General features: G+C 36.8%; 1 protein-coding gene across 1 annotated transcript in view; it reads right to left on the bottom strand.

Annotated features, from left to right (window-relative positions):
- Positions 1–22665, bottom strand: part of Tiparp (TCDD inducible poly(ADP-ribose) polymerase) — a 29019-nt gene that overhangs the window by 5388 nt on the left and 966 nt on the right. The window contains exons 2-4 of the mRNA XM_055596863.1: positions 19173–20136; positions 4907–5075; positions 3529–3689 (exon numbers count right to left, since the gene is read on the bottom strand). Of these exons, the coding sequence (XP_055452838.1) occupies positions 3529–3689; positions 4907–5075; positions 19173–20095 (1253 nt within the window). The 5' untranslated portion in view covers positions 20096–20136. The remainder of the gene's footprint in view (positions 1–3528; positions 3690–4906; positions 5076–19172; positions 20137–22665) is intronic.

Below are 22665 nucleotides of genomic sequence, written 5' to 3'. Positions count from 1 at the left end.
TTATAGATGCTCTAATGGTTCATCTTACAGGATTCAGAGTAACACAGGAAATAAACCTTTTGGCATTCTGTAAAGACATTCCATGGCTGCTCTGGGTCTCAAAATTGAATAAAAAGGAATACAGCATTTTTTCTTTCTGTTTTTCTGACAGTAGATGTAGCATGGCCAGCCACCTCATACATTTTCTATCATAACCACCCTGCCACAATCAACTGTAACCTCAAATTATGAGCCACAACAAACTGTTCCTTAAGTTTAGCTTTCATCAGGTATTTTGTCAAAGCAAAAAGTAAATAATTCACATGTGTATCTTTGTATTGTGTTTATTCCATTATTCTTTACTGTCCCCACCTGCCTCCCAGACTCCCTGCTCCACTTTCATGTCTGCCTTACATATATCTAGATTCTACATAAGAAAACACATGCATAACTGTTTGTGTGAGTCTGGCTTATTTCCTTGAACATGAGCTTCAAGACCATTCATTTCCTTTGAAAAGACTCCCCCACCCCCATCTGTGGATGAATAAAACCCAGTATACATTTAACACATTTTCTCTGTTTATCTGTTGATGGGCATGAAGGATGATTCTTTATTAGTGCAGCAATAAACACAAACACGCAGGTAATCTGGATTCTGTACATGGATAACATTTATTCCCACACATATATCCTTTCATCAAGTTGACATTCTAACTTTATTAAACAGATATGCATACAAAGGCATATGTGATGGCCTTTTATATTCCAGTTGCCATGTCCAAAAACAATGTGTGTATGTTCCAAGCAATGTTACAATGTACCACTATTTTCTGAGAATGTTGTTTCTATTCAGCTTATAGTATTGCAATAGCATATTGCAATGTTTTACCATACTAGCCTTTGAGAACCTCTGAAGAATTACTTTTCAGATTCCGTTATTCTCCTTGTCTCCCTTTACCATTTTGAAATGTTTCCTAAACCAATCTCAGTACTGAAATAAAAATGGATTCATTTTATCCTTCTGGGGGAAGAGCCAAAGAAACTATGTTTAGCGTTCTTATAACCATGAGATGATTACATGAACTAGATGTTTTTTCAGCTTTAAGACATAGCCCCTCAAGCCTCTTAATTTGATCTGTTGCTTCTGCTACTTCCGCTCAGATAGTCTAGGAATATTAAAGAACAGGCTCCTTTTTATCAGCATCAGGGAAATTCTTTACACAATGGAATTTGCTGGAAATTTATGAACCTCGCACCTACTGTTTCCTTTGAGTCTTCGAATTTAATAGTTAAATGTAAAACACTAGACATTCTCTCTAGCTGAGATCACGACCTCTGAAATCCCATTAGGAGGGAATGTCCTACAGCTGTAGACCAGGGGCTAGCTAGAATGCTGTATTTAACACTTTACCCTGATCAACCTACTACGTGCTTTTCTTCTTGAAATATCTGCCTCTTCTCATCTATTTGCTGACCTCTCATTTTAGTTCTTTATTATCATGGTTTCAGAAAGGAAGCCTAAAACAGAATTTTTGAAAAGAAAAAAGCAAATAATTCTTTTCTTTCTTTGCAAGTCTGCATTCTATAAAAATGTCATATGTGCTTATATTATTTTTATATTTTATACTTTTGTTCCCCCCTCAGAGAGGGTTTCTCTGTGTAACAGTCCAGGTTGTCCTGGAACTCACTCTGTAGACCAGGCTGTCCTGGAACTCATAGAGATCCACCTGCCTCTGCCTCCCAAGTGCTGGGATTAAAGGCGTGCACCATCATGCCTGGCCAATGTATTTTACATTTTTCAAATGAATATAAGGTTTTAAAAAAAGGCATAATCCCTTAAGTACTTCTTTCCACTTTGTAAAACTTTCCCAGCAGTGTAGCATTTGAATGAGGATTTTATCCTAGGAGAGGAGCTACATCTTGCTTCTGTTAGCTCAGCATGCCAAGCTGATGGTCTCACTAATGAGTTGTACTGTCTGACCAGGACAGTGTGTTCCTGACTACTGGATGCAGAAACAGCTGTGCTAGTGAAACCCCAGTCATAGTGGTTTTATTACTTCTAATTAAAAAACAAACAAACAAAAAACTTAAAGGTAACAATCTTCATTTGCACATATGAACTTGGAAGAAAACACAAACTGATCTTGAATTCTAATTGTTTGAGGGATTCTTTTTATTTTGTAGTTTTCTGTGCTTATTTTAAGACAGGGTCTCCCTTGGTTGCCCAGATTGGTCTGCACTTTGGTATGTATCCCAGGGCTGGTCTCCTATGCACCAAGATTACAGTCTGGGCAACTATGACCAGCTTGACTTGTTTTTCATAGTCCTAGTTCAATCCCAGACTTCAATTCATTAAGAGTTTGCCATGAATGACTTAAAAATAATGGGAAGGAAAAAAAAAAAAAAAAACAGCACTTTTCCTTATGGATCAGAATGAACCAACTGATATTTTAATTTATAAAAACTTATTATCATCTTCAAAAGCAAAATCGAGCCAGAGGTTGTAATTGTCCTATACAAACTTATTTGACACTTATTTGTGTGCGCACTAGTGCACACATACATGCACATGACACACACTCTAAAGTGCCACAGAGCACGTGCGGCAGTAAGAGGACAACTTTTGGTAGTCAGTTCTCTCTTTTCACCTTGTGGATTCAATAATGAAAATCAGGTCATCAGTCTTGGCAGTGAGACTTTACCATCCTGCTGGCCCTAAACTAACCTTTTCAAAGGTTACTGTACCAACAGTGGCATGGTACATGTTTTGTCTTTCAGTATCTATAGACATACCAGTGGACTATCTGAGGGAAGGAAAGAGTGGCACTTAGGAAAACGAAACCAATCACCTGAAATTGAGAAGGGTGAGGTAAGCCTAACTACTTTTATTAAGAAAGGATATTATAGCCAGGTGTGGTGGCGCACATCTGTAATCCCAGCACTCGGGCAGGCACAGGAAGGCAGATCTTTGCAAGTTTGAGGCTAGCTTGGTCTACAAAGCTACTCCAGGACACCCAAGACTTCACAGAGAAACCCTGTCTTGAACAACAACAACAAAAGGATATTCTTATGAAATAGGATAGATAATTTTACCATCCCAAAAGTTATCCCTTACTTAGCAAGAAAGAACATAAATTATTATACCAGAATTCACTCAAGGAACAATGGAGACCATCACCTTATAGAACTCAACTCCAATCTCCTGGCCATATATCTGGGTGGAAAAGGGAAGTGATCTTGTAATTTGGAAAGATCTCTTTAAAAGAGGCAAATTCTAATTTATTCCAAATACAAATGTCATCAGTTGTAGAAAAATGTTAACCGTACCTTGCTTTTCAATTCACAACTCCAGCATAAATCTCATGCTTTTAGGGTTGGGTGAAAAGTCGTTATCTGAACTCAATTTACTAAAGAATTAAATCTACAGAATGCAAAATTTCACATACTGGTAATAGTAACCAAGATAATTCTCTTAAATTTGGCATCCAGTAGTGCATTGACATAAATGGAAAGTAAAAAATGAATTGTAAAAAACAAGTGGATACGTACTGTAAATATGGAATCAATATGAAACAGGAGCGGAAAAGGGGTCTCCGTTTTATTTCTCTCCGGAAGAATGAGTTATGGAGGATGTAATGGTTGTTCCACATCATAAATCTAACTTCTTTCAGACCCCGAGAGTTGGCTTCTTCAATTAATCGAACAACAGACTATGGAGAAGAAAATAGAAGGTAAATGAAAATCAGATTTATATGAGAAAAATAACTGAAGACAAAGAATAGTTCAGTTCACTGCTAATATCAAAGGCATTTCAATAAATGCAATAAAAAGCAAACTAATTCCTCTATTAGGATTTCAGTCCCCCAAATATTTAGAGTAGAAAGAAATTCCCTGTTCACAAAAGCATGAATTTCTGTCTCATGATATGGATATCTGTCTCATGTGAAGCTCAGAAGTCTATTTTCAACATTAACGATGCCCTAGAGACTTTGATTTACATTTCTTAAGAAAAGTTTCAGAAAGGGAATTAAAACAGTGGCCAAATTTCAAAATAAACAAATAAAACAAAAACCCAACCTAATTCTATGTCTTAAAAACCTGACAGTAACAACACAAGGACAGTCCAAATATTCCATTTAAATAAGCCCCTTACTCTGTTTGAAAGGCAGACACCAATCGATTCTTAAATGACAAAAATCAGAATCTGGTTCAATACTGAGTTTAATTGTGGTTGAAGTATTTTGGTCATTTGGTTTGGCAATGTCTTAAAAAATAAATACAGTCTAAAATCTCTTTTTGTAATTCTACAAATGAAATTAATTAACAAGCTGACAGATCAATGAAATGAGAAGCTAATCTCTAACACCCATTTTCAAGGTTTAACTGGATTCAGTAACAAACAAATGCTGATGAGTTCTTCTATCTCATACTAGGGATGCACGTGCACAAGACAAAATTCTAAAGACACGATTTGCCTAACAATAGCTTAATAAACAAACATATTCAAACACTTCTCCATGGACTCAAGAGTGACTCTTGTTCCATTAGGCTTTTAAAAGCGGTAGATTTAACATGATTTGATTTCTATAGGCACAGAAGGCAGATATAGCCAAAAGTTACAGCAGTTCTCATGTCGTTAAAACTATTAGGAAATGGCACCAAGTCTGTCCTTCATCTCTATACTATGAGATTCTGGGAAAGTCCTTTAGAATTCTACTTATGGATTTCCTATTAACAGAAAGAAATGTATATACTTTTAGAAATATGAAGAGAGAAGTTTACCTGTACCAACCAGCAAGACTTTTAAATTTACATCTTTAAGATGGCTGATTATTATACTCAGTTCTGCTTAGTCACTGTTGGAAAGGAAAAAGACCACAGGAAAAAAAATTTAAATGTATTTAGTAGAAAAAGAACATGTAAATACCTCAGGATACTCTCTCCATCCAAAGTGGTCTCTACAGAAGAATTTCCAAAATGTGTGGTAAATAGAGTTTGTACTACTAGAGGGTGGTGTAGACAGCCTTCGAAGTTGGTCAAATTCAGTTGTTTCAAATACAGTCATGGCATTCAAATCTGCCCAAAAGTCTTGTCCTCTAGAAAGACCCAAGAAAAAAGACCTGCTAAATAAAAGTGCCTAAGCATTTTGGGGGCATTAAGAATTTCTAATATAGCCTGCTATAGAATTGTCAAAATTTGTTTTATTTGGTATAAAACTATTGGTGCTTCCCCAACACCCATGCTCGACATGCTTGTTCTTAACCAGATCAACATTTCTAGGTGTGTTCTTAAGATATGATTAAAAAATTAATAATAAACCACTGTCATCACTGGCTACTGCCATCAATCAATACAACTCTAGCTTATTCCTGGTTAAAAGAAGCCAAACGCTGGTGTCAGCCAATCAAGGTGTCAGGCTGCAGAATGAAAGTGATTAAAAAAAAATATTTGGAGAAACAAACAAACCAAAAATAATTTGAAACATGTCCCCCCCCCCCCCCCCCCATCCCTGGAAGCATCAGGTTACCTGTGCCAATCAATGTAGATATAAAATACTGCCTGGTGAGTTACAAAAAAAGATGACAGAAAAAATGATACCAGGTGAAGCCAGTATTGCTGACTCAACAAACATCAATATTATAATATATAGTGTAAGAAAAAAAAAAGTAGTTTGAATGATTATGAGGGTTAGCTATGAGAATTATTTTGTCATAGATACTTTGTTATCTAGCCTATTATTGATAAAATAAACCTTTATGAACATCTCCACATTGTTTTTTGTTTTTGTTTTTTTTTTCTTTTGAGACAGGGTCTCATGTAGTCCAAGGTGGCCTTGACTTGTTAGGTAGCAAAGGGCTAGTCTTGAACTGATTTCCTCCTACCTCCACCTCCCAAAGGCTGAGATATTATGTGTTGTGCCACCATACCTGGCTTACACATTCACATTGTTGGGAGGAGATAAGTCCACTATTAGAATCAAATTCACTTAAATCATTAATTGACAAAGGATAAGCTAAATAAAACCTATTTCCTCTTTGTTGAATCATTAGATCATGATGAAATATCTGAACCACTAAAGAAATTAGTAAAATGTTCAATGTTCTATACTCTGTATAATTCACGTTTAGGAAAACATTTTTTAAATAAAGTAATATTATAAATGTTGGTAACTAAGTCCCTGAATGCATCCCTCGGTCTCTCCATCTCTTAGTGCAGACTTCCAAGTGGACAGCTATAAAACAGAGGACTCCCCAGATCAAGCGGGCCTCTACATGTGAGATTAAGTACTGAGGCAGGTTTCCAAGTCAGAAAGAAGATTCAGAGAAAAGAGTATTCATTATCATCTAACTAATCCAACTGTGCTCTTGGTACACTTGTTTCAAGGACTGTAACTGAGTCTCAAAACCCTCTGTAGTCAAATGTTTGAAAATTAAATTGGTTACACAAGGTAAATGATTTACTGTACCCATTCCTTAGTTAGTCCCTGTAACATGCTATGGATAACAGTGTTATGGTTAGAATGACAAAAGATACTTCCAAACCAATGAAGACCTTCTCCTTTTCTCACTTGAGTATCTATTAAAATCTCTCAATGCACACAACCTGGCAAATGTCAAAGAAAAGCTGTTCCTTCTCTCTCCATCCTCATAACAATTTATGATCAGGTCCTACTCTTTTGGAAACAAAAAGCAAAACTAAACTAAAGCCACACACATAATTAAAAAAAACAAAAAACAAAAAACAAACAAACAAAAAAAAACAAACTACCTAAGTTATAAAAAGCTCTACATTCCTGTAAAAATTCCTGAAGATTTCCTTGTCCCAAAACAAAGTGCCTGCTTTGAAAGAGAACTGGGATTTTGTCTCAAAAACAACATACAACTTAAATTAAGCATGAAATGAGACTAAAATAAAATGTAGTTGAAAATAACATTTTGGGAAAAAAAATAACATGAATGTAGAAGAGAGACTATAAGCGGTAAAGGTCTGAGAGAGGGGAGGCTTAAGAAAGATAAGGGTAAAGGGATACATTTTCTCCAAGTTCATTATGAAATAATGAAACTCATTTATTCTGCACAATTAGGAATTTAGAGGGGGGGGGCAAATTACATTTGGACATTATTTCATTTAAAATTATAACTGGTAATATTTAATTTAAAAGGAAAAAAAATGTTCATAGGAAATTCTAGAAAAAAGAAAAACTTAATCCTGAAGTTGGAAAGTCCTATGCTTAAGTTCAACTTCATATTAAATTGCCTAAAGCATTTGTCACTTTATAAAGGAGAAATCCGATATTATAACTGAAGAGCGCTAGAAATCTTTCTCTGAAGGACATTTCAGGTTTGTAAACATATTTTCTCCCATCAAGCTCATTTCCCAGCAACTGCTTCTTAGTAAGTTAAGCAAATTCTTTGTCATTTCTGCTTTTTTGCTGTTTATATTTTATTGTGGACATCATTTTAGCAATTTCTGTACAAGCCTTTATCACTAAAACTTCACAGATAATTATATGCATGAGAAAACATCTAGAAACATGGCTTTAACTACATCCTCTATACATTCCAGGCCTTTGGTCTTTGAGAAATTTCTATGAAAAGTCCTCATTTATTATAACTTATTTTCTTTGGATTGGTGTATTCAAGTACTGTTTTGGCTGTATTTCATTTTTAGTATGCTTTTCCAGATTTGACAGAGGTAAAAATAACAAATGTGATATACATTATCTTTTCATAAGATTAATTTTGCTACCTGCTTTCCCTTAAATAGGGATGCTGTAAAAATTTAAAGCCAACCATTTTTTTCTTCCTTCTACAATCTGTATCGCTACGCATGTACATGCTGTAATTAACAAGTGTTCATCATCTTCTTTATCAAGCCATTATTTCCTATTATCAAGAAGGAAGTTATGAGTCATCTCTGCAAGGTAATGAATGGTGTGCTGAATTAGACAATGCACAAAAAATTTAAGAGATATGATCTCAGATTTCCAGGGGTTCCAAAGAAATAGTATGTATCTGTCTATATAAATTTACTACTAGTAAATAATATAGTCAAACAATCAGAGTAGATGACAGTTATGCAGCAATACAGGAGAAAAAGTGGTTACTGATGTCCAGGAATGAATAAAGGTCAGGGAAAATAGAATAACATACTAATCCAAGAAGTATACAAGAAAAAAATTTTAGGAGCAGTTTAAATATTAGTAACTATCAATGAGTAAAGAGGCTGTGCAGAACAAAAAAAAACAAGTTAAGTGCTCTACTCCTAATTCAAGCAGTTAGGAGAAGACCTTCTCAATGGTGCATAGGGCATGAAGGACATGCATACCATGTACAGGCAATGGGAGAGCAGAAGTTAATCCAGGACCTTGGAGTAGAGAAGATAAAGAAGAAGAAAGCAGACAGGGAGGCCATAAATATAGGATGTGTGAAAACTGAAGAAGAAAAACAAAGCTACAGACTGAGAGAAGGTGTCACTCTAAAAGCAGAGTACAACAATCCTGGTAGAGGAGAACCCTACTCAGCATAAGTGAATTCCTCCTGAGACGTGACCATAACACAAGGGAGATGGCCACTACACTGTAGAATTATCTACAACCTCATCATTACTCAGAGGCACAAAAACACATACTGTGAGCAAGTTATGGTTTGACTGAAAAGAATAAAAATAGAAACTCTTGTTATATTCTTTGCTAACAAACATACCACACATATACTTGTTCAAAAACGCAGACAGAAAACTAACTTGAAATTCTGGAAAGGACCCCTTTCTCATAAGTTAGATGCTTTTAAACAATGGTTCTCTCTTATCTTACAAATACCTTCACATACTAATTAAGCCAACATTTCCAGACATAGCTTACCAATGTATGTAACCAGTACCCACACAGGGGCAAAAAGTATGCCTCACACGCCATTTCAGAAAGTGAAGAGGTAGAAGATCAAAACCAATACAGAAATAGGTACTGAGTAAAACAGAAATTACTTATAAAATATCTGAGGGACTGTTGAGATGTCTTTGGGATAAATACACTTGCTGACAAGCCTGCCCTTCCCAGGATTCACATGCTAGAACTGACTCCAACATGTGGTTCTCTGACCTCCATAATTGTACCATGGCATGTGACACTCCTCCCGTGCACACATAAAATAAATCAGATGTAATTAAGTACTTGAGACTATGAAGGAAAGCCTAGCAGGGTGGTGACACCTGTAATCCCAGCACACAAGGAGGCAGAGGCAGGCAGATCTGGTCTACAAAACCAAGTTCAGGACAGCCACGGTTACACAGAGAAAAACTGTCTGGGGGAGGGAAGAACTATGAAGGAAATAATGACAAATAATAGTAATTTTAAATAGACATACTATGTACTAAACTGTATGCTGGGGAGAAAAGATGAAAAAAATCAAATGCTATAGAACATTAGTTTAGAGAGAAAAGCAACCCACTGTTATAGTGTGAAGTGTGACATAAAGGTGGTCTGAGGAGAACTCAAAAATAGATGGCCTGGGCAAACTGTGGGAGTGCACATCTTTAGTTCCAACACAGTACACGGTGAGTTCCAGGCCAACCAAGGATACACAGTAAGATCTTGTCTAAAAAACAAAAAATTAAAACAAAAACAAAAACAAAACCACACACACAAACAGCACGCAAACAATGGTCTGCTACTGCTGTTAAAGGTATCAGGAGCTGCCTCAGAATGTGATATGTGAACTTAGTTACCAAACAGACCACCACAGGTGACTTAACATGTTTACAAGCTAACTAAGCACAGGGCACGAGGATAGAGTGCAAGAAGCACATGCAGTTCATGTGGGAGGTCAGAGTGTATGTGTATATGTGGCAGGTGATTAGATAAGACTGGTCTGGAGAGATAAACTGGACTCAGATAAGGAAGAGCTCTGTGTCCTGGGTTAAGAGGTCAGGCTTGATCCTGTGGGCAGGATGACTTTCAACAAGATCCAGGGTTGCCTTTAATAAAGCTTACTCCAGTAAGATGATTTATTTTCAGTACAGGATGGAGAAAGACACAGGAAGAGTAGCGATCAAAACTATTTTGCAAGCTATTAGCATATTTATTATTATTTAATATCTCATGTTTAATAATTATGTGAGACAAATGTTGGCAGGCTATGGAGGCGATGAAAGGTAGCTGCTTGGGAGGTTAGGGTTAGGGTCAAACTATATAAAGAACAATTACATGTGGGTCAAGAAAGTAGAGTCCATGATGGCCAGGTATGGTAGCAGACACATGAATACTAGCACTCAGAGAAGACTGAGGTAGGAGAAGTTTGAGGCCAGTTTGTGTAACACAGAAGACCTTCTCAGAGTCCAGAATATCTATGTTTCTAACCTGTGTTCTTGAATAATGATGCCAATAAAAATTATAAGAGGCAGGATATGTGTAAGTGGGAAGATGATGTAAGTAAAAGTAAGAACTCAGACTTCAGCAAAGGAAATTAAGTATAAAGTTTTCTGAACATTGCTCAGTTTTAAAGAGATCAGCTAGACTTTGGAATCTTTGCTTTCTGCCTGTTAAAGAGTTAACTGGTTTCTACAAGGCTAAATCTATGACCTCAAAATTAGCATGCATCCTAATCAGCTGAACACAATTAGTAAGCCCTCTTACTTTACTACTATCACGTAAAATGAAGATGTCTTCTTAAGCTGAGGGTCATAATGATAGAAGACAAAGATTAAATGCTGCCTAGAGAGTATGTAGGCTCTCCTAGCTTAAGCTTGACAGATGGGAATGTTTGTTGTTGCTGATGAAGAAATTTCACAGGGACACAAAATGTGGCTGGTTAGCTTTTGATATGCGGCTTTGACGTTTCTAGAACTCAGTTATACTGGAGTATCTGCTAGCTTAGATACATCTTCAAGACGTTACCAGGAAATGAGAACCAAAAATAAACCAACATATTTTGTGAAAGCACTAGTTATTGAACCTCATAGAACTATGTACTTTGTATCTTAAACTATAAGGTTAAACTTTTATGAAAATGAGTAATATCACCTTTGTTAAAAGTAAGCTTTCTTCCTTGCCTCAAAGTAGACCATAAAAATAAGATTCTTGCCATATACTGAAGGTACAAATACTGGCTAATTTCAATTTGCAAGGAGATGGTGAGGGACTGGTTCGAAGACCTCACATGTGCTGGGCAAGCATCCTACTACTCAGTTATATTCCTTTGTTATTCTGAGACAGAACCTAAACTGTCTAAGCTGCCCTTGAACTTGAACCTGCCAGATTACAGACATGTAACACCAGGCCTGGGTAACAATTCTTTGAATCTGAGAGTATTTAAAAGGGGCCCATAGTTTTCTATATTAGAAGCACTATCACTGTCAACTCTCATATCCTGTTACTAACTATGATTTTTGCTAAAATTGCCTCAGCCAAACAGTAGAAAGTTCATGGAAGAGAAAAGAAAACATAAATCCTAACATCCCATGCAACATCTTTCCCTATTTACTAGAAGCTTAAAATTATTGTATTTCAAAGTAGCTACAGTTACAGACATATTCATAAGAAGTATTACAGAGTTCACACTATCGAACATATAAATCTCAGTAGCTATGGAGCACTTTCTGTGCTTGCGGAGGACCTGAGTTTGATTCTGAGCACCTATGTGATTGGTTCAATGGTTCACAACCATCTGGATCTCCAGTTCCAGGGGATCTCTTCTGACCTCTTTGGCACATGGTGCACATACTTAATGAAGGAAAAATAAAATAACAATTTTTAGTGCTGATTATGAATTAAATGTGTCCACTTTTAAAGAGGCTGATCTAGCAGAGGCAAGATTATTGAGGCTTAGGTCACTCAGTAAAATGATTAAAATAAAATCAGAATCACAGACTTTTCTAATGTTTCTAAATACATCAAAAATGTGGGTATGGGGTAAGTACCCCATTTTAAGATATGATGCATTTGAAAAAAAGTGACCATTAAGCAAAATTATGCCCATGTGTGCTGCTCCCTTAGACCATCCTGGAACATCAGAAAATCAGAAACATGTCTTAGAATTTCTGAGAAGCAGGCAGTTGTAAGTGGGATATCACACTTGTCTGTATGTCAAACCTTGTGTCTGATTTACACGTCAGACATTTAGTGTGTGGTCTTGAAGTCATTCTAGAAGAGAAGAGAAGAGTAGACTGAGAGAAGGGGGATGGGGACAGAGAGAAGCTGACAGGAGAAGAAGAAAGTAATTAAGTTTTCTAATTTAAGAATATTCCAAAGAACGTGGAGAATGGAACAAGATGCAGTTAGCAAAGCTTATGCTAAAACAAAACAAAACCAAAAAAAAATATGACACTAAAGCACAGCCACTTAAATGTACCTAAATGTTTGTTAACATCCTAATGATCCTATATTTGAGGTTCCTACAGACCCTACATTTCCCCATTTACTCCCCACCCTTGTCCTCATTTCCACCAATGCAGCTAATACAAGCAAACTATATAACTCAAGGAAAAAAACTACTAAAATGGTAGGCATTATTATTATTAAAATAAAGCTGCAGATAAAAGCAAAGAACATATGCAAACAAATTTTCAAATAACATGTGAATAAGCCTAAAATCTTTTATAAATAAAAAGTATACTTGTAAGATCTTACTGATCTCTATTTAGAGCTCTGGTATTAAATATTGCACTCTGAAGATGCCAGAAATGTCACACAGCCGTAATTTTGATCCAAGTTCAATCACATGTCCTGAGACTAGTAGCAGGTAACTATAAGTGAAACATATTTAACTTTAGCCTAATAAGGAAGTAAAATTTAATTTCTACAAGAACAGCTGGAAAAGGAAGCAGTTTAGTTTTTTAAAATCATGCTAAAAATTCTATTTTTATTTTATATTGCCTTAAACAATGCAGTTAGAAATTTCTGAAATGTGTAAATATTCCTTTGTTGAGTAAAATATTTTAAAAGCAGACATTTCAGAGTGATCAACTAAAATGTGTGCCATATATGCAAGGCATAAATTAATTCAATTTTTAAAAATTTGAAAGTAGAAAGGACTAAAATAAACTCATTTATAGAACAGTTCTAAATAAATATAAAATATTTAATAGTATATAAAACACATATAAATGATAAAAATCTTTAAATCACTTTAAAATAATCTCAAATTAGAACTCATTTATACATAAGCAAAACACTATCAACATTACAAAACGATCTAATAATATCTAGAAAGACAATAATAGTCTAATTTATTTTGGATTTAATATTTCAATTACAAATAACTCTTTAAAAATAATTCCAAATTTTATTTAGTCTTGTCTTTTTGCCCCACTTAATTCAAATAAACTGAACTGGTAAATAACAGAATGGAAATAGGCTCACTGATGGCTGTTTACGTATTGATGCTAACAATCTAAAGATAAAGTAAACAAGTTTTAACAGACTAAAGATTTATGCACACACACTAATATACAGAGAATCTACTACTGATAGCTCCTCAAGCAAATTTTTGTGGGAGGGATGAGAAAGTTTTTGCATAAAAGATATTAAGAGATCTTAAAAATAAACAAAAAGCCACTATGGTGGATTCATAAATAGTGATCACAAAATTTTTTACCATGATCTTAAATGGTAACTTTTGTTTAGAGAGAGGTAGTCTACAAAGTCAAGTTCCTCTAATGAGTCCAATTTTAAAGACTACTCTAAAATTTTTTAATTAACAGGTTAATTGTAAAACATTTTACACAACGCTTCTGATATAACAGTATTTCACTAATCCAAATGTCAAAAAGAAAAGATTTTTCTTTCATTCTTTACCCAGATTCACAAATGCTTTTTATTTTTTTAAATTAAGATGAGTATTAGGAAGGAAAACCCAGTATTTCTTCTGCGCTTATTTATGTCTAGAAATAAATAGCTAAACCAGGTGACAGTCAGAAACCGAAGGCCAACCACAACAGGAAATTATTAGGGTATTTGTACCATTTGCTCTGTCTACGCCCTGATCAGCTGTTGAGTTGTGAAGTTCAGAATGACATCGAGATCCTGAAAGCACATGTATTGTTCAACGCTCATCCTTGGGTTCCCATGCCTGACTAATCAGTGCCGGTAAAAACTTGGAGCAAAGAATTTACAGTTATTTCAAACAAGAAAAGACAGAGTAAGAGCTCTCTTTAAAATGTAAAAAGGAGTTTTCTTAAAATTTGAGTGCTGTTTCAACCAATATAACACAAACCTTTCTTTAATTCTCAGAAGCATATACACTAAAGCATAAGACTTGAATTTGCACAAGGAACACAAATTTACTAAACTCTCAGACAGCTTCGACATGGAAGATCACAATACACTCTGCACAATTTCTTGTAGTACAAATACTGGAATACAAGAAAGACAACAGTCACCCTACCATTCTCGCTCTTTTAAAAGCTTATCCTTTGCAATGACCACGAAAGGGTTCTTTACTGGTCAAGTGGGTGCTCAAGTTAGTCAACAGAATAAAGCAGAGAAAGACTGAAAAGGCAGGCACATTTTGTCATGTGGGGCAGCAAAGAAGAATGCTTAATTAACTTTCTATGCTTGTCTTAAAAACAATTAACTGGCCAAATCAGAAAGGAAAAATTAGAAATTTTACATTTGATAACTAGAAGCTTTTTAACAGCATCAACTTCTAAGATTTGGTCTTTCAATCACAGAATTGGTTATATTCAGTTAAGTTTGCAGCATCTTTTGTACAGACTCATAAATCTACAAAATACAAACTAAGATAAGTTAACTTATTTTACATAAAAATCTAATCTCAAAACTTCACACCATATTTTAAAATCTACTACTTGTAGATTATTACAAGCATAAAAAAAGAGGTTATTACAAACTGTGATTCTTATTACACTTTGAAGCTTTCAGTATTATTTCAGATGCTGGGCTGGGTGACATTCAACAATGGTAGAAAAAAAAATTAATGGGATATTTATGCAGTGTAATTCCTGGTCCCTAGAAAGCTCTGTCATAAATAAACATAAAAATACTAGCTCCAGACCCAGAATCTGACAGAAAGTGGTTCAATCTTTAGCATTCTACTATTCCTCAAAGATAAAAAAAATAGTTCAATTATAAAAGAGAAACACTGCTTACTCTAAGAATTGAGTTTCTTTCAAATTCAGCAGTGTCCACTTTGAGCCCACAAAACTATGTCAGAATTACATTACAATCATAATGTAACTCAAAACAAGATTTTTTCCCCCCTCTGTATAGTGATACACACACACTCTTAGCTTTCTCCACAACTCACAAAGACTGGTAATTACTGAAGGTTGCTGATCTAGGTTAAAAGAGCTTGACAACCTAATCTAAATACATTCCAGAAGCAACTGCATCAGACAAAGAATGCACAATCTGGTGGTCCTCAAATCAGAGGATAAGAAATTAACAGGCCACAGAAAACAGTTAAAATTTACAATAGTTGGTTTTAGTAGCATTCCTTCAGTAGTTAAGGCTTACACATGATATAAACGGTTTCACTCTTGAAAAATATAGAGAATTTACCTTTGCTTTATAATTGATTGTAAATCTAGAAATTCTAGTGTTTCAGGAAAAACAAAACAGATTTACAGGGGCACAGAAGAGTTAGTCAAAGTATCTTAGGTCCTTACACTTTCATGTTACTAGTATTCCCTTTTCAGGTATAATAATAATTAAAAGCTTTGGATTCAATTGGATAAAACAATTATGTATTATGCAATTATACTCAGGAATTGCCAGATAGAAGCCTTTTCCTCCAATTGTCTGAAGAGTTAGAAATCTTTGCTTTTTCCAAGATTCATTTTTATTACATCAAAAAATGCCTGACCCCAACCTAAAGCCAGGTGACAGCTGCTTCAGAAAGTAACCTACTTATTGATGAAAAGCCAAAAAAGTCAATGAATGACTGCTATTGATAACCATGATAGCTCTACACAGACCCACTAACTTCTCTAGATTAGTACAGATAGATGCCAATTAGTTTTATTTCATATGTAAATAGCAGCATAAAGAGGTAGAAAAAAAAAAAAAGACACCAAACAAGTCACTGCATAGCTTTATCATTATAGCACAAGGCACCCATTTTGAAAGTCACTTCAAACAAGTTCTTGCTTATGAGCTCTTTCTCATACAGGAATTTTAAAAATAAATTCAAACTCATACAGCTGTGTATATTCAAGAAATACCAAAAAGTCACAAGGCATAGCTAAGTTTCAGCTGTTCTCCTCTGTCCAGTGTTATCAATAACACATGATGAGTTCATACATCATCACAGCTGTGGAGACCATAACTAACTTGGCTAATTTAACAGTTCTAGTCAAGTTCAGTCAGAAGCTTGCGCTAGTATATAAACCATAACATAAAATTTTCTATCATTTGTGCATTTTTCTTTGTCTTCTTATAGAGTTTAGAGTTGCTCTGATGTCATCTACTGTCATTCTCCTTGGATAGATTTTTGAAAAAGCTTATGAGAATTATTACCAATAAAAAGATACATTAGCCAAGAGTGTAACAACATTTCAAGCAAGTAAAATTATATTATCCATAAATACTAAGCAAACACACATGCTAACCTCTGACTGCTGTGATAGCTCATGCCTATAATCACAACATTTAGAAGGTTATGAGGGCTGCCATGAATTCATTGCTACTCTGGGCCATATAGTAAGACCATGTCTCAAAATAAACAAAAAAACACCTTCTCCCTGAGAAAAACTAACCATGGATTCACCCCATCCTCCTTCAACGAATTGAGAATTAGGAATACTCAGTCATAGTATCATTAGGAAGTTAGCCCCACAACTTAGTTCGTGGTTCCCCTCCTTATTAATGAGCAGCAGTACCTAGAACAATATTCTGACTTACTTTAAAAGGAATGTAATGTGAAACTAATGGTGATCTTGGTTGCTAGACATTTGCACTGCTTCCAGTTTCAATTCTCAACAACAGTATTCTAATTAGCAAGGCTCCTTTAAAACTGTCACTCAAAATCACTATCTTCTAATGATGACTATCTATATATACTGTTAAAAGTTATTTAAAAAAATACAGCACTTAGTACTGTTGCTCTAGCTGCATATTTCAAATTTAGAAATTCTTGAAGGCCTGGCCCATGTACAGAAGCCAAAAAATCAAATTTATAGTTCAGGCCCATAACTAAATAGTTTCCAGTTGATGTTGGCAATAACACCTATGATAGACAAAAGCAGACAATGCAAACAGGAGAATATCATAAGCTTGTTACAATGAATCAAAAAAGCATTTATTACCCAATTATAATAAATGTGTTTTTACTATATAAGCATCATCTTAATTAAAGAGCTCAAGAGGAACTGTGAAAACATTTGGCTCAACTTCCTACTCAATTTCATTCCTGAAAACAAACATTACACATCCAATTTTGATTAACTTAGGTGTTAAATCCTCACAGGTGTAAAGAAGAATAAAGAATGCTTATCTGCATAGTTTGAAACTATGACCTGTCTCTGCTAGAGTCCCAGAACAATGAACATTCCTCAAAGTCCACAGAAGATATTATGATACAGTGTGTAAGGATGATTAAGTCATATAAATTACCCAAAACAAGTAGAACAAACATCTGCTATTTCTGAATCCCAAGACTGGGTCCAATATGGACATATACACAGCTGAACACACATTTCCTGGTTATGTGCAATCTGCGCAGATAGACCAGCTTTACAGGCCTGACCACAGAGATTAATAGCTTTAGCCAAATAATGTGGTAACCATGTGAACCTGGGCTGCTCCAGCTTGTTTGTGAATCTCTCAGCAAGGCTCAACATGCCGTTATCTGCATCTTGTTGCCAGGAAACACAACATCACTTTGGAATACAAGGAGAACCAGGTTGCAATGACCACAGGTCAATTCCCTAAAAGCCTAATTTTCGAGAGTTCTTTTCAATTTTATCTTTCTTCTTGTCGTTCATTGAGAATTTCATTAGTAATTAACAGTTCATATTTCCAGCTATGTTATTACTGCAGGACTACTTATACAGTAGCAGCATTATTGATTATAATAGCAGCTCACTCATACTTTTCCTAAGTGTCATATAAATATAAAGTTTACATAATTAAGGCTAATGTGAAAATCAAGCTCCTACTGTAACTATATAACTGAACCTACAGTTTATGCTAAGGGCTCTAAAACTGTCTACTTTTCAAGCAAAATAATCTTAACAAGGTATAAATGCCCAATATCTTGCTCACCTAAAAATTACTGGACTTTCTGGGACCAAAATGATTGACTTGCCTTGCTCATGGTAACTGAATGTAATGTGTTAGACAATGACCTGCTAGCTTCTTTCTGACTGAGTCAAACTTTTGTACCAAAATGTTCAAGCACTCAGTAGACTGGAAATCTGCTTTATAACTGAAGTGAGAGGCCAGTACTTTGAAGTGTTCTGCAATGGAGATTAGATTAGAGTGGCTTTGAGAATTCACCAACTTAATTACTCTTGACAGAACAATTAAAATTGCTAGCTCAGAGGCAAAAGAGTTTTTGGACAATACCTTATTAAAATGATTTTGAAGAAATGTGGTCCTCTTGCAGAGGACTAAGGGTCAGTTCTTAGCACCCACAGGAGGCTCAAAACAGTCTGTAACTTTAGTTCAACACCCTCTTCAGGCCTCTGCAGGGGTCAGGTGCACATGCATTCATGCAGGCAAAAACTCTACACATTCAAACAGCATGAAAACTCAAAATTATATGCTATTTATGAATAACTTCTGAATTATTCATATAAAACATGTTTAGTCAAACCAAAGAGGGCCACAAAGCTTCAAATATTATTTCACATATTTTTAAAAAAGTAGCTACCCAACACATTTAAAGTTAAAAACTAGATAAATTTAGTATTCAAGATTCACAGTAGCTGTTCTTTTAAAGGCAAGGTGACTACAGCTAAAATATAGTACCTGATTCACAATACTCAATGTACATACAACTTTCATTCATACACATACTAAACAGAATGACATCTAAACTGTTCAAATCATAAAACATCTCTCTGCCTGGTTACAGAGACTATGTTAAAATTTAAGCACCTTGAAAAAATCAGAATAAAAGCCATAAAACAAACAAACAAACAAAGAAACATTAGGACACTACTGAAAGAAACCAACATACCAAATTTTCAGTTTCTTTTTTTTCTTTAGAATACAATTTTTAAGTTATACATACCCATACTTCATTCTCATTCTATCATTTTCTGGGTTACAATAGAATCTTTCCAAGTGCTCCTGAGAATCATTGGAAACACTCTGCCATTTCTGGGTGGTTGTCCTTTTGATCTGCCAATGATAGGGCAATACGGTGTGATGTTTCAAACAATCCCTGCCGTAAATGCAAGTGCCTTGCAGAAAGTCCATACAAATTTCAATTCCATTCTCTTGGTGAGTATGGTATTGTAGCTGGTTTACCAGCTCAAACACAAGGTCAAGGGAAGCTTCCTCACTTTTATCTCGGAAGAGCTCAGTATTCAACTTATCACTGGTATCCAAAATGTACTGGATTGTAAAACTATTTTCTTGGAAAGTTCCTGGGGCATAATCCATAACTTTATCTATGCAGTCAGGACTTGTAGGAACATCACCTGAAACAGGATGCAAAAGGTCAGTTTGGAAGTCTCCTGTTGTAGAATCTGCCACTGTCCCATTGATGGTTTCTGGTGGATCAAAACTGTGATCCTGGATTGGAACCACCTGCTCTGGAGCATCCGTAGAAGGATGAGCTTCTGGTAACTGGCCCTCAACATTTGTCCCATCAGGAATCAGAACAGGCATACTGTTTTCTGTTGGTGGACATGATGGACTGATTTCCAGGGGTTTTTTCACCATACATTCATGTAAGCTGCTCTCATCTGCATTTTGGTCTCTAGCTCTAAAAACTCCATCGAGTGAGCCAGATTCTAGCAAAGTATTTAATATTGGCCTCAAAGACCTCAGGGTTCCAGTTCCCAATCTCTTCTGATCCTGTTTTTTCTTAAAACAAGTTTTCAATGGAGTGATCTTCTCAGAGATTCTCACTTGGCATGAAAAGTCATCAGGAGGAGAGGGAGGCTGAACTACACAGTCTGGCTCAGGTTCGGTGGGTTCCATTTCCATGATGTGAATTAGCTCCAACTGTGCCTCGGTATCTACCAGTCCTACCAGGAAAGGAAGAAAGGTAATTATCTGAAAACTGACAACTGAACCCATTCATTCACGACAACACTTGCTGTCAGTCTGTAACCCCTGCTTGCATGCTTGCATTATATTTAGCTCTAACAGGTTAATTTTCGTTTTTAATAGAAATGACTCCAAAGCTATGCCAAAATCTGCATACGAGAAGGTAATAGTAGACAAGCACGTATTTTTTAACAGTTATGTATTACTTATTTGTGGGGTTTATTGTAAAATCACAAGCTGTGATTTTACAGGGGTATGAATTTTTACTATAAGGTAAAAATAACTGTCTGAAACCACGCCTCCACTTAGCTTTGTGGTTCCCTTCACAGTTGTTTATGTATGCTTTGTCTCATGAGTCTGCAAAAACTTAAGTTTTGGGGGAGGGAAGTACATCAAAAGGACAAACAAAAAGCAAAAGAACTGCTGTGTGTAAGGACAGACATAGGAGCTTTCAACTGAATTGTAATATAAGAGAAAGCCAGGAGCCTGCTAGCATTTTTATATTCTGAAAGTTCCAGTATTTAACTCTCAAATGTTAAAGACCTACTTTTAAAAGTTAAAAAAAAATTATCATAACTGAATGAAATATCCAAACATGCTTTACTTCAATAATCATTGCACTCCACCTTATAAACCAAACACAACACACTTATACAAAAGGTCTTTAAAAAGTTACACATGACCATTTTTTTAAAAGCCTTTCAATTAAAAAAAAAACTTATTTTTATTTTATATGTATTAGTGGTTTTGCCTGTATGTATATTTGTGTAAGGGTGTCAGATTCCCTGGATGTGGAGTTACAGACAGTTTTAAGATGCCATGTGGGTGCTGGGAATCAGGTCCTCTGCAAGAGCAGCCACTGAACCACCGGCTCCTACATGTTCAGTTTTAAAAAAATCAACTGAAAGTATATTACAAACAAAAATACAAGTATAAAACACCAAATTTCAAAATCTGAATGGATTATTAAAAGAAGCTAAGAAATTGTTTTCTTGCAAGAACTAGATCTTTAAAAACAAGTGAGATTTCCAGGTATTTACTGAGACTGTGCCAGATGAGAAGGGACAGTGATGAGCAATTAATGGTTTTTTTTTTCTTGTCCAATACACTGAAAGAGCTCTTTGATGCAAGAACCTATGATTTAATCAAGTGTGTATCTTAGTGGTTCAGCACAGTGCACCACTGAGGATGTCCATGAATATTTTGTGGCTGTACTAGTGAAAAGGCACTCATTAGGTGCTTTGTTCTTGGTTGAAGGTCAAAACTAAAAACCGATAAAACAAACTTGGTGCTTTAAAAAACAAATATAAAGGTCTAGAAGTCATGTATAAGTATGTATAAAAAGTGCTTAATAATCAAAACTCAGAAAAATACAAGGCATGGAACAAAGTGTTAGTCTAAGTACAAAAGAAATATTTAAAAAAAAAAAGAGTTCAGTATGAGCTGGCATTGTTAGGGAAAGCTTCACGAAGGAGGGATCTGACATGAGACATAAAAACTGGAAAGCGGCCAAGCCAGGCGTTATTATTCATCATTCGGTGCTCCTGCCTCAAGGCTCAATTGGCAGAGATTGTGGTATTCCCTCTCCGTATCAAACCGGCCTGTGCCTTCCCCGACGCACGCACACTACTCGCTCCTATCACACCAATCCAGGCAAAACACTATTTTATTTAATACGTGCGCGCACACACACACACACACACACACACACACACACACACACCCATGCACGCACTAGAAAGGGGGCGCGCATACACACACACACACACACACACACTCGCACGCGCTCACAGAACTTTTTCCTCTTACTGCCCCCCGACAAACTCGGAAACAGAACTAGGAAACAGAGGAGTGGAGCGCGGAAGCCACCAGTTCCTCAATTAGTTTGCATAACAGAAAAATAAAGACTGGAAGGACGTTTCCTCCGGTTGCCCGCAGCAGGCAACCCAACCGCGCCACCCTTCACCTCGTGACGCCCGGGTCGTCTGGCACTCCCGGCTGATCACACCTTCCATGGAAACCGCCCGCTCCAAACAGCCCGCCGGGAGACACCCCGGCGCCGAGCCGGGGTCCGAGCGTCGCCTCCTGCCGGCCGTCACCGCGCGCGCAGCCACGACCTCCCGCCGCGCCCGCTCCGCCCCGGCTCCGCACTCGGCGGGGTGGGCGAGCATCCCCGCCCTCACCTCGTCCCCAGGAGCCCGGGCGCCCCCGCCCCGCCCCCCCTCCCGCGGGACCCGGCCTCCCCGCAGCCACCAACGGCCGGCCCCGGCGGACTGCCTCCCTCCGACGACCGTCTCGCGGGGCCCGGGCCGCAGCGGGGTCCCGGGCTGGCGGGGGCGGGAGGGCAGGGGAAGCCGTGAGCGCTCAAAGTTAGCACCCGGCCGGCCCGCAAACTTCGCCGCGGCAGGGCGGCCCGCGCGCCCGCCGGAACTCTCCCGCAGGGGCCGCCCCGGGCTCGCGTCCCCCGCCCGGCCGCCCCGCGGTGCCCCCGCGCCCGGCCGCCGGCC

This window comes from Psammomys obesus, unplaced genomic scaffold (assembly GCF_907164565.1).
Source record: "Psammomys obesus unplaced genomic scaffold, mPsaObe1.curated_primary_1811, whole genome shotgun sequence".
Taxonomy (NCBI): Eukaryota; Metazoa; Chordata; class Mammalia; order Rodentia; family Muridae; genus Psammomys; species Psammomys obesus.
Note: the sequence above shows the minus strand (reverse complement) of the source record. Positions and strands in the feature narration are given on the sequence as shown.